General features: G+C 42.0%; 1 protein-coding gene across 7 annotated transcripts in view; it reads left to right on the top strand.

The window, feature by feature from the left end:
- The window catches only part of MAD1L1 (mitotic arrest deficient 1 like 1), an 811,364-nt gene that overhangs the window by 62,765 nt on the left and 736,189 nt on the right, over nucleotides 1–12,410 (top strand). For all 7 annotated transcript variants that reach the window (XM_088452027.1, XM_088452028.1, XM_088452030.1 and 4 more), the window contains exon 10: nucleotides 164–250. In XM_088452027.1, the coding sequence (XP_088308153.1) occupies nucleotides 164–250 (87 nt within the window). The remainder of the gene's footprint in view (nucleotides 1–163; nucleotides 251–12,410) is intronic.

Genomic DNA, 12,410 nt, shown 5'->3' with positions numbered 1-12,410 from the left:
TACTATAATAGCGATTTGATAATTTTGGTTAAGATCTAATGAATGTTTCTGGGTTTTTTTTTCCAGTTAAAACACAGTTGTGCTGTTTTCACAAAATTGATGTAAAATCACTATTGGAACTATAATGTATTTTTTTTTTTTTTTTTTCACAAATTTACTTTAGGACGCCAGATGATCTCTCTAAACAAATATTGGCTATCCAGCAACGGGAGATTAAGCTGAAAGAAGAGAACCTGGCCACTGCTAACAGGTTTGGTTATATCATATACATTGGGTTTTTAAAAAAAAAAAAATTATTTTACATAAATCTAAATGGTGACACTTCACTGATTTAATCACTTGTTATATCATATAATTAATTTTGTTAAAAGGAAGATTTACTTCAAATGATGAACTTCCAAGCTTCTAACATACTGTAATTCAGTTTGCTGAGTAGACATTGGATCTAATTAAAAAATGATGTTGGGCGATTGCGCATTTATTTCACATGAAACCTTTTGTAGAATGTTGCATGTAGGGCTGTAATAATGTAATATAACTGAATTTTAATATTCCTATGCTCCAAAAAAAAATAGTGTTGGAGTCCCTGGATGTGGCTGCTGGTAGGATTCTGTACCACGTCATCGTTTTTCTTTTTTTAATGGATTTTAGCTGTGTAACTTCTGAATTTATTAACCTTCATAGGTTATTTTTCTATTCCAGTACGCTTTCACTGTTAGTTTGATATCACTAATAACGCTATGTTCCCATAGCCCAAGGGTTCATACACGTTCTCATCCATCTTCCCAGGTTAGCGGAAGGGAGACTACTTACTCACTTAAAGGCGGTGGGTTTCTATGGAGAGACCTGTTAGATAATGCACAGACTTGGATGACAGGAGAAACCTTTCTTCCAACCATGTTCCATCGACTGTTTTGTTAGGAAGTATTTGTGCACCGGAAGGCCATCTCTCTAATGAGAGCCTTGATAGGAGGGGCTGTTGAGAAGGGGATGTAGTTTATATTCCGAAGGTTGGGATTCTGGTGCTATCCAACCCATTGGGAAGACACCCATGTGCGCAAACACATAATGGGCTTGGCAATAAGTTTCAGTCACACATTTTATGTCTGGTAATGTTTGTAGATATGTATTTCTTGATACGTAGCAGTTTAAGAACATGCACAGTTCATTTTATTTATTGTAGTTATTGGGAGTGTGAAATGACTTTTATCTCGTGACTCGGGGCAGAGTAGCACAGTTGGTTAAACAACTTCCCCTCTTGACATTTCAACATCTTCTGGGCCCCTGAGAATAGCAGTAATAGTTTTTGGCAATGCCAATAGCTACTGCAAAGTGCACTCTAGTACTAAAATGAATGATATTTTACATACTTGAGTCAACTTCAATGTTTGAGAAAAAAAAAAAATATGTTTGAGCATTTGTTTGATTTGTAAATGTCAAGTGGCGCCTTCTCCATCATGTAAATCTATGCCCCAGCTAGAGCTGTCAAATATAGGTCATTTAAGGCTGACGTTGGAGAGATCCAGACTGTTTTCTTAAACTTCTGCCTAAAGTAATTTTTTAACTTTTGTAGATATGTAAATATATACAAAGTTTTTTTTTTTTTTTTTTATATATATATATCAAAGAATAGAGTTGAATGGTGCTAGGTATAGATTTTCATCAGTAATTGGCATTGTATCAACAGTAATGTTGTAATTGTCCCAATGGTCATGTTTAATTGCTGTACATAAGTGAAATATTTACGAATAAATAGAATTATTATTGTTTATCTCTGTTTTTAAATTGTGGCCACCTCTGCAGTTCCTGATCTAGTTTGCCAGTATCGTGACATAAAGTTATATACAACCAGCAGAGGAAAAAAGGAGCTTGTGTAATTAATCAAATAAAGTAAAAACTTCCTTTAATTCCTTTAACATGGACAAACATACAGAAAAGATATATAATGAGAAGCTGGATGTCCACCTGTCTGCTTCTGACCTTTGCTCTCCTCCTCTTCCTCTCTCTGTGTTTCCTAGTGCCATGTTCTTTGCCAATTCTCTATCTACACATCCAGCGATGGCACACTTTCTGCTAGCACTGCTACGCGGATGACACCCAAATGTACTTCTCCTCCCTGACCTCTAATCCACCTTTCTATCCTGTATGTCCATTTACCTCTCTGCCATCTCCACCTCGCTTCTATATCTGATGTGATCTCTCCCCTGCTACTCCTATGACCCCCTCACCACTGTCACATCTGACCACTTCAGTCTCTCCCTTGTTTCCTACGCAGGCTGCCTTAGTCTCATTGGCAGCACCACCACATCCTGTCACTCTCGCTGGATGTAGTTTATATCCCAGCTGTCGGGATGCAGGTATCCCGACACCAGTCACAATCGTGGCGGCAACATCCCGACCACCAGGATCCCGACGGTAGGTATTGAGGTTAGGGTGCAGGGGGGGTGGTGAGGTTAGGGTTAGACAGTGGGGAGAGAGGGTTAGGATTAGGGGGAGGGTTAGGATACTTACCTGAAGGTTTTTGGATCCTAATCCTGTCTGGATGCCAGTGTTGGGATTCTGAACGCCGGGATCCTGAGCACCGGTATCTCGTGCCCAACCTGCTCTCGTAGTCTTTTGGCCGCCTCCTCCACAGCATTACAAAATGCTCCCCCTTCCTTCCTTAAGTAACTAAAACCTTGTTCCTTTCACTCATTTCCCACTTCCTCACTGCCTTTCCCCTCCCCTTCCTTTTACATGTATAATCCATCCTAAATGCTACGGATAGACTAATCATCTTCTCCTGACTCTTCCTATTCACTGCCCACTTTGTATATCCCTTCACTGGCCCCTCATTGCTCCCAGAATTCAGTTCATGCTGCTCACTCTTACATACAAGGTCATCGTAAGGTACAGATTCCTGCCCACGGCTACGCAGGGAAGACTGTGCCTCTGAGTAGCCTTTGGCTTTCTCAGATTGCCGATGCTGCAATCCTCTCTAGATGCAGCACTCGGATCTGCAATGCTGTCAGCTGACGTCTCTCTCCTCAGGCACCTCCTCCGGCATTAGCATATTTTCACATCGCTGCTGAGCCAAAGAAGGATGCAAATGAAACTGCGTCTATCTGTGAATCCGGCGCAATGACACCTGGCTCTTCAGGGGAGATGTATCCAACCTTCTAAAGAGGACAGATAGAGAAGGTGTCCATAACATCCAATCAGCTTCTAGGTATTGTTTTATAGACGATACTAGATAAATGATAGCTAGAAACGGATTGGTTGCTATGGGCACTTTCTCCACTTGTCTTCCTCAGATACAGCTCCCCCTTTCTACCGTTTAATGAAGTTATTTATGCATTGTGAAATGATTCACTGGATGCCTTCATTATGTCACAGATTTATAAGGTTCAGCCATCAAAATATCTGTTCCCAGTGTGTGTAAGCTATAGGACCACTTTAAGTGACAATGTAAAAACAATTTAATTTTTTTTTTTTTTTTAAATTCATTTAGTTCTCCTAGTAAATCCTGTAGTCCTAGTAATGAAATGAGTCCTCTCCGTAGCTTTTCCCTGAGCAGAGTTGTCTATTTTAGCCATTTTAAGTGTTGATGGCTGGAGATTACAGGATTCATCACATAAATGAAATAGAGAAGATTGGAATTGGCCCCAGCCAATTTGTTTTCCATGCCTTCTCGCCGCGTTCCTCTTTTTGTAACCAGCGTTTCTGGCTGCAGCACGAACCAGCTTCATTAATGTGAATTCCCCTGCTTCATACAATGCTAAGAACGAAAGTATGAAACTCCAGAAGGCGCTTTGCCAAGTCTTTGCTGCAGTCCACATAAACTGCTGGAGAATATTTTATCACCACTGACTGGACGTCTGTACGTTTCTGGATTTGTAATTGATTTATAATTCAGTTGACCTTTTCATAATCCAAATTGCACATTTGTAAAGTAACTTTTAAACCTTAGCACCTCATAGTGTACAGAATTGGTTATAAACAGACATAGAAGGCGGGGGCTGGAAATTATTTCACTATAAACAGTCTACTTAGATTTTTTTCTTTAATCCTTTTTACATTGGTTATAGAATTTTTTTTTTTATTCCATAATTTAATATTAGGTAAATGTTAAACCATATAAGGGGTGCATTTGATAAAAAAATTATTTTGGCTAGGGTCAAGGAAATTGTAACATTTTCATCTACTAGTCATTTGTGTGACGACAGTTTTGCAGTGGACATATATGGCACTATATGCAGCCAATCAGATAATCGGGATGATCACAGCAGCACATATTATTTAAGGAGGCGTATGAACTGATCTTCAGAGAGTCAGTGAGTCTGCCTACTTGTGAGTTTGTGTAAGTCAGGACAGGGCTACTTGTGACAGGTGCAGTATCATCATGTGAGATGGGGAATGGAAGCAACTACACATTGGGTGTTAGAGAGGAACAGGATTCACCAGTCTCAGAAATGTTTTGATGTATTGGGCATTCCTGGGCGATCTGAGGGAGGGCTTAGCGAACGTATGGAGATGTCCGTTTTATGGCTGTATTATGGGAGTGTTGTGGGTGAGTCACGATTGCCAGTGCTGTAACAGGGCTCAAATGCGCCTTGTGCAGGCCTGCCACCCGAGCTCCCGATGACATGGCGTCACGCGCATATCATTACGTCACACAGAGGGGACGGGGCTGGCAGCACCTGTAAGTGCAGTTTCCTGAAGGCGCGCCGATCGTATGTACAGGGTCCTAGTTAAAGGACGTTCCAGGCACTATACTAGCCAGGAGCAAGGGCTGTGGGGCTGTGCTGCCCACAGAACCCTGTGCTTTGTGTGGCTGCACTGGTGGCACACCCCTAGTTAAGGCCCCAGTGGCTGCATACATAGATGCAGAATCCTTCACATAGGCCATATTCAGATGGAGATTATGCACCTGACACAGGGCAGGTTTAAGTATCCTTGTCCCACACAGTCTGACATTTCTTGGGCCACCCGTTGCTAGGTAGAGTTGTGTGACTCCATCATCCACTATTACATATATTTAATATTACAGAGCATGTGACATTGCCTCTGGCACATACATTAATAAATTCAAATTTGCAGGGAGGTTAACTGTGTGTAAAACTGCTGCCATTTGTAGCATTGAGAGATAACCACAATTCCCCCTTCAGGGTCCTGTACAATGGTCTCTGTTGTAGCCAATTAGAACTGCATGTAACATAAACCACTCCTATTCTGGTGAATAGACTTCTGGGTAGTGCAATGTAAATGACAGCACTTTGGGATTAATTCAATTTGGGGGGAATAGCTGGCAGATGTGATGGTGCTGGCAGTGGCACCCCAAATTAGCCCCTAAAGTTCGTATACTAGTTCCCAGTCCCATAGTTGTGCATGTTAAATGACACGATCTTGGGGCTACAGTAAGTGCGGCTGACGTGCGCACTGCATTGCCGGCATCGCTTGTAATAGAGTTGGCCCCTTTAAGTCAATGATTCGCTTTTGTAAATGACATTATGCAGAAGTCATCTGTATTTTTGGAATGGCTTATTATGTTGTACTATTCAAGAATGCAAAATTCTGTTTGAGACACATTGTGGCATAAATTCAGATTCTGTTCAGTCCTATGAGCAGCAACAATGACTCCAATTAAAAATGTAGAAAAACTATTTAGTAAACTGCGGCTAAATGACAAGAGCTTTCCACATTGATGCTACCAAAGGGTGTTGACATGGGTTCTGATGCATTACTTTATCCCCATAATATCTCTGCCGTGCCGGCACTGATCACCTCCGTACTCCTCATCGGCTTGTGCCATACCACCTTATGGAGGCAGTAGCATCTCTAGAGTGCTGAAGAGCAGGACACTTTATGGAGGCAGTAGCATCTCTAGAGTGCTGAAGAGCAGGACACCTGCATGGAGGCAGTAGCATCTCTAGAGTGCTGAAGAGCAGGACACCTGCATGAAAACACAGATTCAAACCTTAAAAAGAACCAAATCCAGTGGGCAGTGATGGAACAACCAGCTGCCAATCACATAGTCAGAATGTCCACAGCAGTGCAGATTATTTCAGGAGGGGAGTTTGCTGATCATGGGGGGGCAGTGACTCTGGGCCTTTTTCAGTGCCGTACGCAACTGCGATTACGCACGCAGTCGGCTGATGTGTTCTGCGTATGCATCGCGGTGCGCAAACTGGCTATTGCGATCGGAACTGCGATCGCAGAGGCTACGCAGACCTCTCGCAGATTGACAGGAAGCGTTTGTTGGTGGCTACGGGGGGAGGGGGTCGGGGAAAAGCAGGTGTCCCAGCGCGTTTGCGCATGGTTGCAGAGGCGTGCATAGATTATCCACTGAGATGCAATACGCAGTCTGAGATCTGTTCGCGTAAGGACAGGGGGCGCTGTTTGGACTTGTCAATTTTCCTGTTTATTATCATTCTCACTTGTAGCTTCCTCTTCTTATCCCCAGCATCTCCTGGCCTCCCCTATCTCTTCCCTGGTCTTTCCCTATGAGGCCATTCCCCTTTTCAGGTGCACTATCTTATGTACCTATTTGAAAAATTGGGATGGATGGGGATGGGGGGCGCGGCGCCAATGCTCTTTCTGGCACAGGGCACCAAGAAGTTTAGTTACGGCTCTGCATAGCGTGCGTGGTTGTTAGCAATTTCTGAGTAAGGTCAGAATTTGTGCAAATGTGCGTGAGGCTGCTGTGCTCGCTTGTACCAATGGTTTCTCTATTCTGCTAAGTATTACGGATGTGTGCAATGTAAAGTGGGCGTCCTTATGTAGTGCTGAGTTTGCATTGCATTGATTGGCATACTATCGCAGTTGTACTATGTGCGTACCGTAGTGAATTGGGCCCTTTCAGGTATAAGGCTGCATGTAATGTGAGGTGGGAATAAAGGTAACCTGGAAGTTGGACTCAGGGGCGATGTATCAAAACATGTTTTCTTGTATTGTAGCAGACAAACGGAGGAGCAAGTGTTTCAGGAGAACTATTTGCAGCAAACATTTCCATCCCTCTTTGTGATCAGCTTTAGATTACATCTTTTATTCTGTTTATAATGAGAATTTGGAAACAAGCAGGCAGGACCCAAACCGTTATATTGCCTCCACTTACCCAGCTATTTCCTCCCCTAAAACTTTTGTGTTTTGCTTATTGACGATTCCCAGCATCTTCCAGGTACAGGAGAGAACACCTGTTGTTCCAGCCAGGCGGGCTGACGAGGGTCACTGCTGTTCTTTTGTCAAGCAAATTAATGACAACAAAAAGAGCCGCTCAAGTCATTGTGAGTAATGTGGCAGAGAGCGATTTGTTAATGGCGTGAGATGGAATTTCTCCACAGCTTGCAGTTAGTCGCTGCCGCCTGCACAAAATATAAATTGTGTTCAGCGGTAACGTCTGCGGAGCCCGAGGTACGGGGAGTATAGAGATAATGATGTGGGATTTTATAGAAAAGGCTGGATAATGAAGGTAGCTTCATGATTAGTTTTATGGATAGGGACCTACCTGCTCTGCAGTACACAGGAAATTGGCCACACACAGTAGCCGCGTGTAGGTAATGAAAGAATTAAGGTAATTACCAGTCCTACTTATCCACTGTGATTAGTTCCAGCCCCCCCTTTTTTTTATCCTTTTTTCTAAATGCAGAATTAATTTTTTCTAAACCTATTTTCTGATCCTGGGTGTTCTTCCATGTGCAAATTGCTGCTTGTATACTGCTCATTCTATGAAGAACCAGACCTGACAGCATGATAATGTCCCTTTTACAGTAATAAAGTAGTTATTAATGCATTCAGTTCACTGCATTACAGTCTGTGTGAATTTATGCCGCTTTTTGCTTTCTTGTTAGATCTAAATGATCTAGTTGTCAGATTCCATCACAGGGCAATGCTACATGGGCAGGGCCGGTGCATGGTTTCTCGCCCCCCCCTAAAACGCAGCTTACTAACCCCACCACCATCAATACCCACTTTCCAAGTCCTCAGGGTGGCGGAGTCTTATAATTTCCACACCTGCCGCCTGCATTTAGTACTACTGTGACTCAGTGGTGCCCCCTAGATCCTGACGCCCCAGGCTGCTGCCTAATGGTAGAGCCAACCCTGATATTTTTCCTACACGGAGATCATTAGCATACCGTATGGAAACCATATAGGAAACGTGTGATTGCACACACTCACGTATAAATTGTGGAATATTAATGAAATTATTGCAGTTCTCCATTTATAACCGGAACCTTTTTCAGAATTGTTTGACTTAATTTTTTAACACACTAATGTTGGGTACACACATGAACGATGCAGGTGGGGGGTTTGGGAGAACTATTTATTTTGCATTTATAAAATACTCTAAGGCCAACTTTTTCCCGTAAAAACACAAGGGCAAATTGCAAGTGAAAATTCATTGAGCAGTTATGCATGTGATTCACAGGGAGTTGATATGCACTGAACATGTTTGCATGCATTTGAGAATCTGTCCAGATACGAGAGAGTGCTTTTTACCATTCATTTCAATAATCTACTTCACTACTTTCCAGTTTGCAGAAACCACATTTGAAGTGACTGGCCTAGTGAAAACAATATTTATATATATATATATATATATATGTGTGTCCAATAAGACAGGCACTCCAACAATATGCTGCAAAATCCCCGTTGCCCTCCGATTAGGGTCTCAACTGAGTTTCCAAATAATATACAGAGTAGGCGGCGACACTCGGGTCACAAATAATGCACTTACAGGCAGGTATGGAATAACCAACGTTTTGGAGTACTATATTATTCCGTTTTCAAGGTACAATAACATACAAAACATAAAAACACTTACTTTATACCTCCAACACCCCACCACGTGTAACGCGGCTTCCGGTAACTCCCAATCCGGTAGCGGCTGCAATCGGCGTCATCAGTGAGAGACCGTAACCATGGTTACCGCTAAACATAATGATCGTGCATACAAATCTCAAAAAAAGATATATGTTTAAATAAGGTTATATAATGATCACCTGCATATTAAAGCGTTAATGTTTAGCATGCTGTCTATAAACGGAGGGCCTGCATCAAATACAGTACACTCACGTACTCCATTAAAATATCTTGTTAAATCCATATAGTAAGCATGTCATGTTCCATATTATAATAAAATAACCATATTTGCAAAAAATCATTATAAGTACACTATGCCTTAATACAAAAATATGTCCATCCTACTACTGTCATTGAATAGATTCTATTAGCGTATACATATCACTAAATTGACAATAGATATGACAAAATATATCAGACTATATCAACTTCCCCACTGATTACGTTCTACTCACAGAAAGCATTGTAAGCCCAGAGTTTCATTCAAACCCTTAGGCGATATAGTGCCCAAACGGTGAAACCACCGTGTTTCACACTGCAATAGTTTCATAGATCTATCACCCCCTCTAGTCAATTTGGGTATGTGATCTATGATGACATACTTCATAGTAGCTACACTGTGCCCCGCTTGTACGAAATGGCGCGCCACTGGTTGGTCGCTACTACCTGTAGATAAAGCTGCACGTATGGTAGACCGGTGTAAGGCCATTCGTTCTTTAAGTGTCCTATCCGTCTTGCCTACATAGGCAAGACCACACGGACACGTCAAGAGGTACACGATAAATTTAGTAGTACATGTGACTCGGTGTCTGATAGAAAATTTTTTGCCACTAAAAGGGTGACAGAAACTGTCAGTAGCCGTGAGATAACGGCACGTCAGACAATGCAGGCACTTAAAGCATCCATTCTAAGACCGCAAAAAATGACTGCTCTTATCTGCTTCAAGTCCTGTAATGTCTGTCCTAACGAGCCAATCCCTGATATTACGTCCCCTTTTGTAGCTCGATAGGATTCTGCTATTCTGCAATTTTAAATCACTATCTGATTTTATGATGGGCCAATGATTTTGGGTTACTCTTTCTATGTCCCTGCTATACGTGTTATAGTGCTTCACCCATGGCATTCTCATATCTTGAGTCCCATTATCTGGACTTACTTTTTTAACTTCCAAAAGCTGATCTCGTGTTTTGGACATAGCTTTTGTTATGGCCGCTTCCAATATAGCAGAGTCATATCCACGTGCCAAAAATTTGCACTTCATATCTTCCATGTGCATTTTGGCCGTATTGTCATCACTACAGATTCTCCTTACACTAATAAACTTGGGAGTAAGGTAATCCCAATTTAGTCGATTTAGGGTGGAAACTATTGCAGTGTAAAATTGAATTCCTATCAGTCGGTTTACTAAATAGGGCAGTTGTTGTTATCCCATTCTGTATACTAATCTCCACATCCAAATAGTTGACCTTTACCGCACTCGCACAGTGTGGAAACTTAACGGGACTATTGGTTTGATTGTGTTTCAATGGTATTAACCAATTCATCCATAGTTCCCCGCCAAATTAAGAAAATGTCGTCTATGTATCTGAAGTAGAATAAAATTCTATCAGAAATATAGACGTCCATAAAAAAAAAATCTTCCTCTACCATAAACATGTATGCGTTGGCGTACGATGGGGCCACATTGGACCCCATCGCACAACCAACGAGTTGCAAATAAAGTTTGCCGTCATACATGCAAAAAATTGTGTGAGGATCATTTCCAATAAGTCATGGATCAATTCCACATCTGGTCCAGAATATTGTTGGCTTTCTAGTATCAATTTAGCACCGCTCTCAAACATCATCATTTGGAATAACAGTATACAGACTACTAATGTCTATACTACATAATATACTGTCTATAGGAATTTTACCCAGATCTTTAATTTTATTTAAGAACATAGTGGTGTCTCGTAAGAATCTAGGGTGACCCATCACACAAGGTTGTAAAACGGCATCAAGATACACTGAAGTAGCCTGGAACAATGACCATTTCGTACAAGCGGGGCACAGTGTAGCTACTATGAAGTATGTCATCATAGATCACATACCCAAATTGACTAGAGGGGGTGATAGATCTATGAAACTATTGTAGTGTGAAACACGGTGGATTCACCGTTTGGGCACTATGTCGCCTAAGGGTTTGAATGAACCTCTGGGCTTAGATTGCTTTCTGCAATTTTGCTTTTAAATGTGAGACAGTTACCAAGCACACCTGTTGCAAAGCACCTAGGAAAATTTTTGTGATCACATTTTCTCATGCACCCCTTTTAACTAGTTATCTAACTTGTGTCAGCTGTTTTCCTAGGTGCTTTGCATCACTAATTTGATGACTATGACCATGTTATAATTCTGAGCAATAGAGTAGGGACTTGCAGTAAAGTGGGGTCCTGTGACAGGGGCTGCAAGCTTAAATGCATTGATCAATTCATGAACCAAAACCCCACTGTTTATTATGTTTATTATTGTTAGTTATTATGGTAAGTGCAGAGCCCCTGAGATAGATAGATAGATAGATAGATAGATATATCTATCTATCTATCTCAAATATAATCCCGGTACTCACTCAGGTGATGAGTGTTGGCGCGGGTGCCCTCCATGGACCACCGGGTCCCGTACAGCACATACGTACTTTTTCATTATTACAGCACTTTACAGATAATATATTTGACCATACCTATCTGTCCGTGCTCCAGTGGAGTTTAGAAATTATTTTCCCTACCCTATGTACTCTCTCAAGCTTGAGGGTGAATATAAAAACTTCACTGGTATGGCTGTGGTGGGTATCAAACCCACAACCTCAGTGCTGTGAGTCAGCAATGCTAACCAGCACACCAACTGTGCTGTATAATGTGTTTTGTGCTGTATAAATCAATAAGAAAAATACTGCAAAACGTCAGCTAAACTGCTTGTTATCCTGTTACTGTGTACGGAATTGGTATGAAGTACCGGCGGCTTAATAGGCGCCAGTTCCTATCCCAACACCGGCAGCCTGAAAGGAGAAGATCCCGACCGGGCAGGTAAGTACCCTAACCCTTCCTTAGTGGTGCCTAACCGTAACCTTTCACCGGGGGTGCTTAATCCTAACTCTGCTACGCGCCCTAAATCTATCCCTCCCCCTTTCCCGCGGCTAACGCTAAGGGCGCCCCAGACTTGCTTTGTTCGGGCTGGCGTTCTGGCGTCAGGATTAAGATGGATTAAGATTTTGACGTCTATATTAAGTCCCTTGTCGGGATTCGGATGTCTGTATTGAGACCAGCGGCCGCAATAACTACATCCCCTGTGTACACAAGCTTCCATAGAAACCAAGTGACTGTTTTATGTGACAGGAATGCTTTAAATGCCCTAAAATGCAACACCGCTTCCAAAAAAGCAGCAAACTTCAGCAGATGTACGTATGAATGGGTATGGGCACACAGAATAGAAAGGTTTATTCCTTATGTGCGTTGGAATGCATGTGGGACAGTGTGTTAGGGCACTTGCAGATAAGATTTCTCTAGCTGAGGTCATGGCAGTTATGTCACGTGACT

Source organism: Taudactylus pleione, unplaced genomic scaffold (assembly GCF_031769625.1).
Source record: "Taudactylus pleione unplaced genomic scaffold, aTauple2 ptg000032l, whole genome shotgun sequence".
Classification (NCBI taxonomy): domain Eukaryota; kingdom Metazoa; phylum Chordata; class Amphibia; order Anura; family Myobatrachidae; genus Taudactylus; species Taudactylus pleione.
The sequence above is the reverse complement of the archived record's forward strand: the minus strand, read 5'-3'. Positions and strand labels throughout refer to the sequence as shown.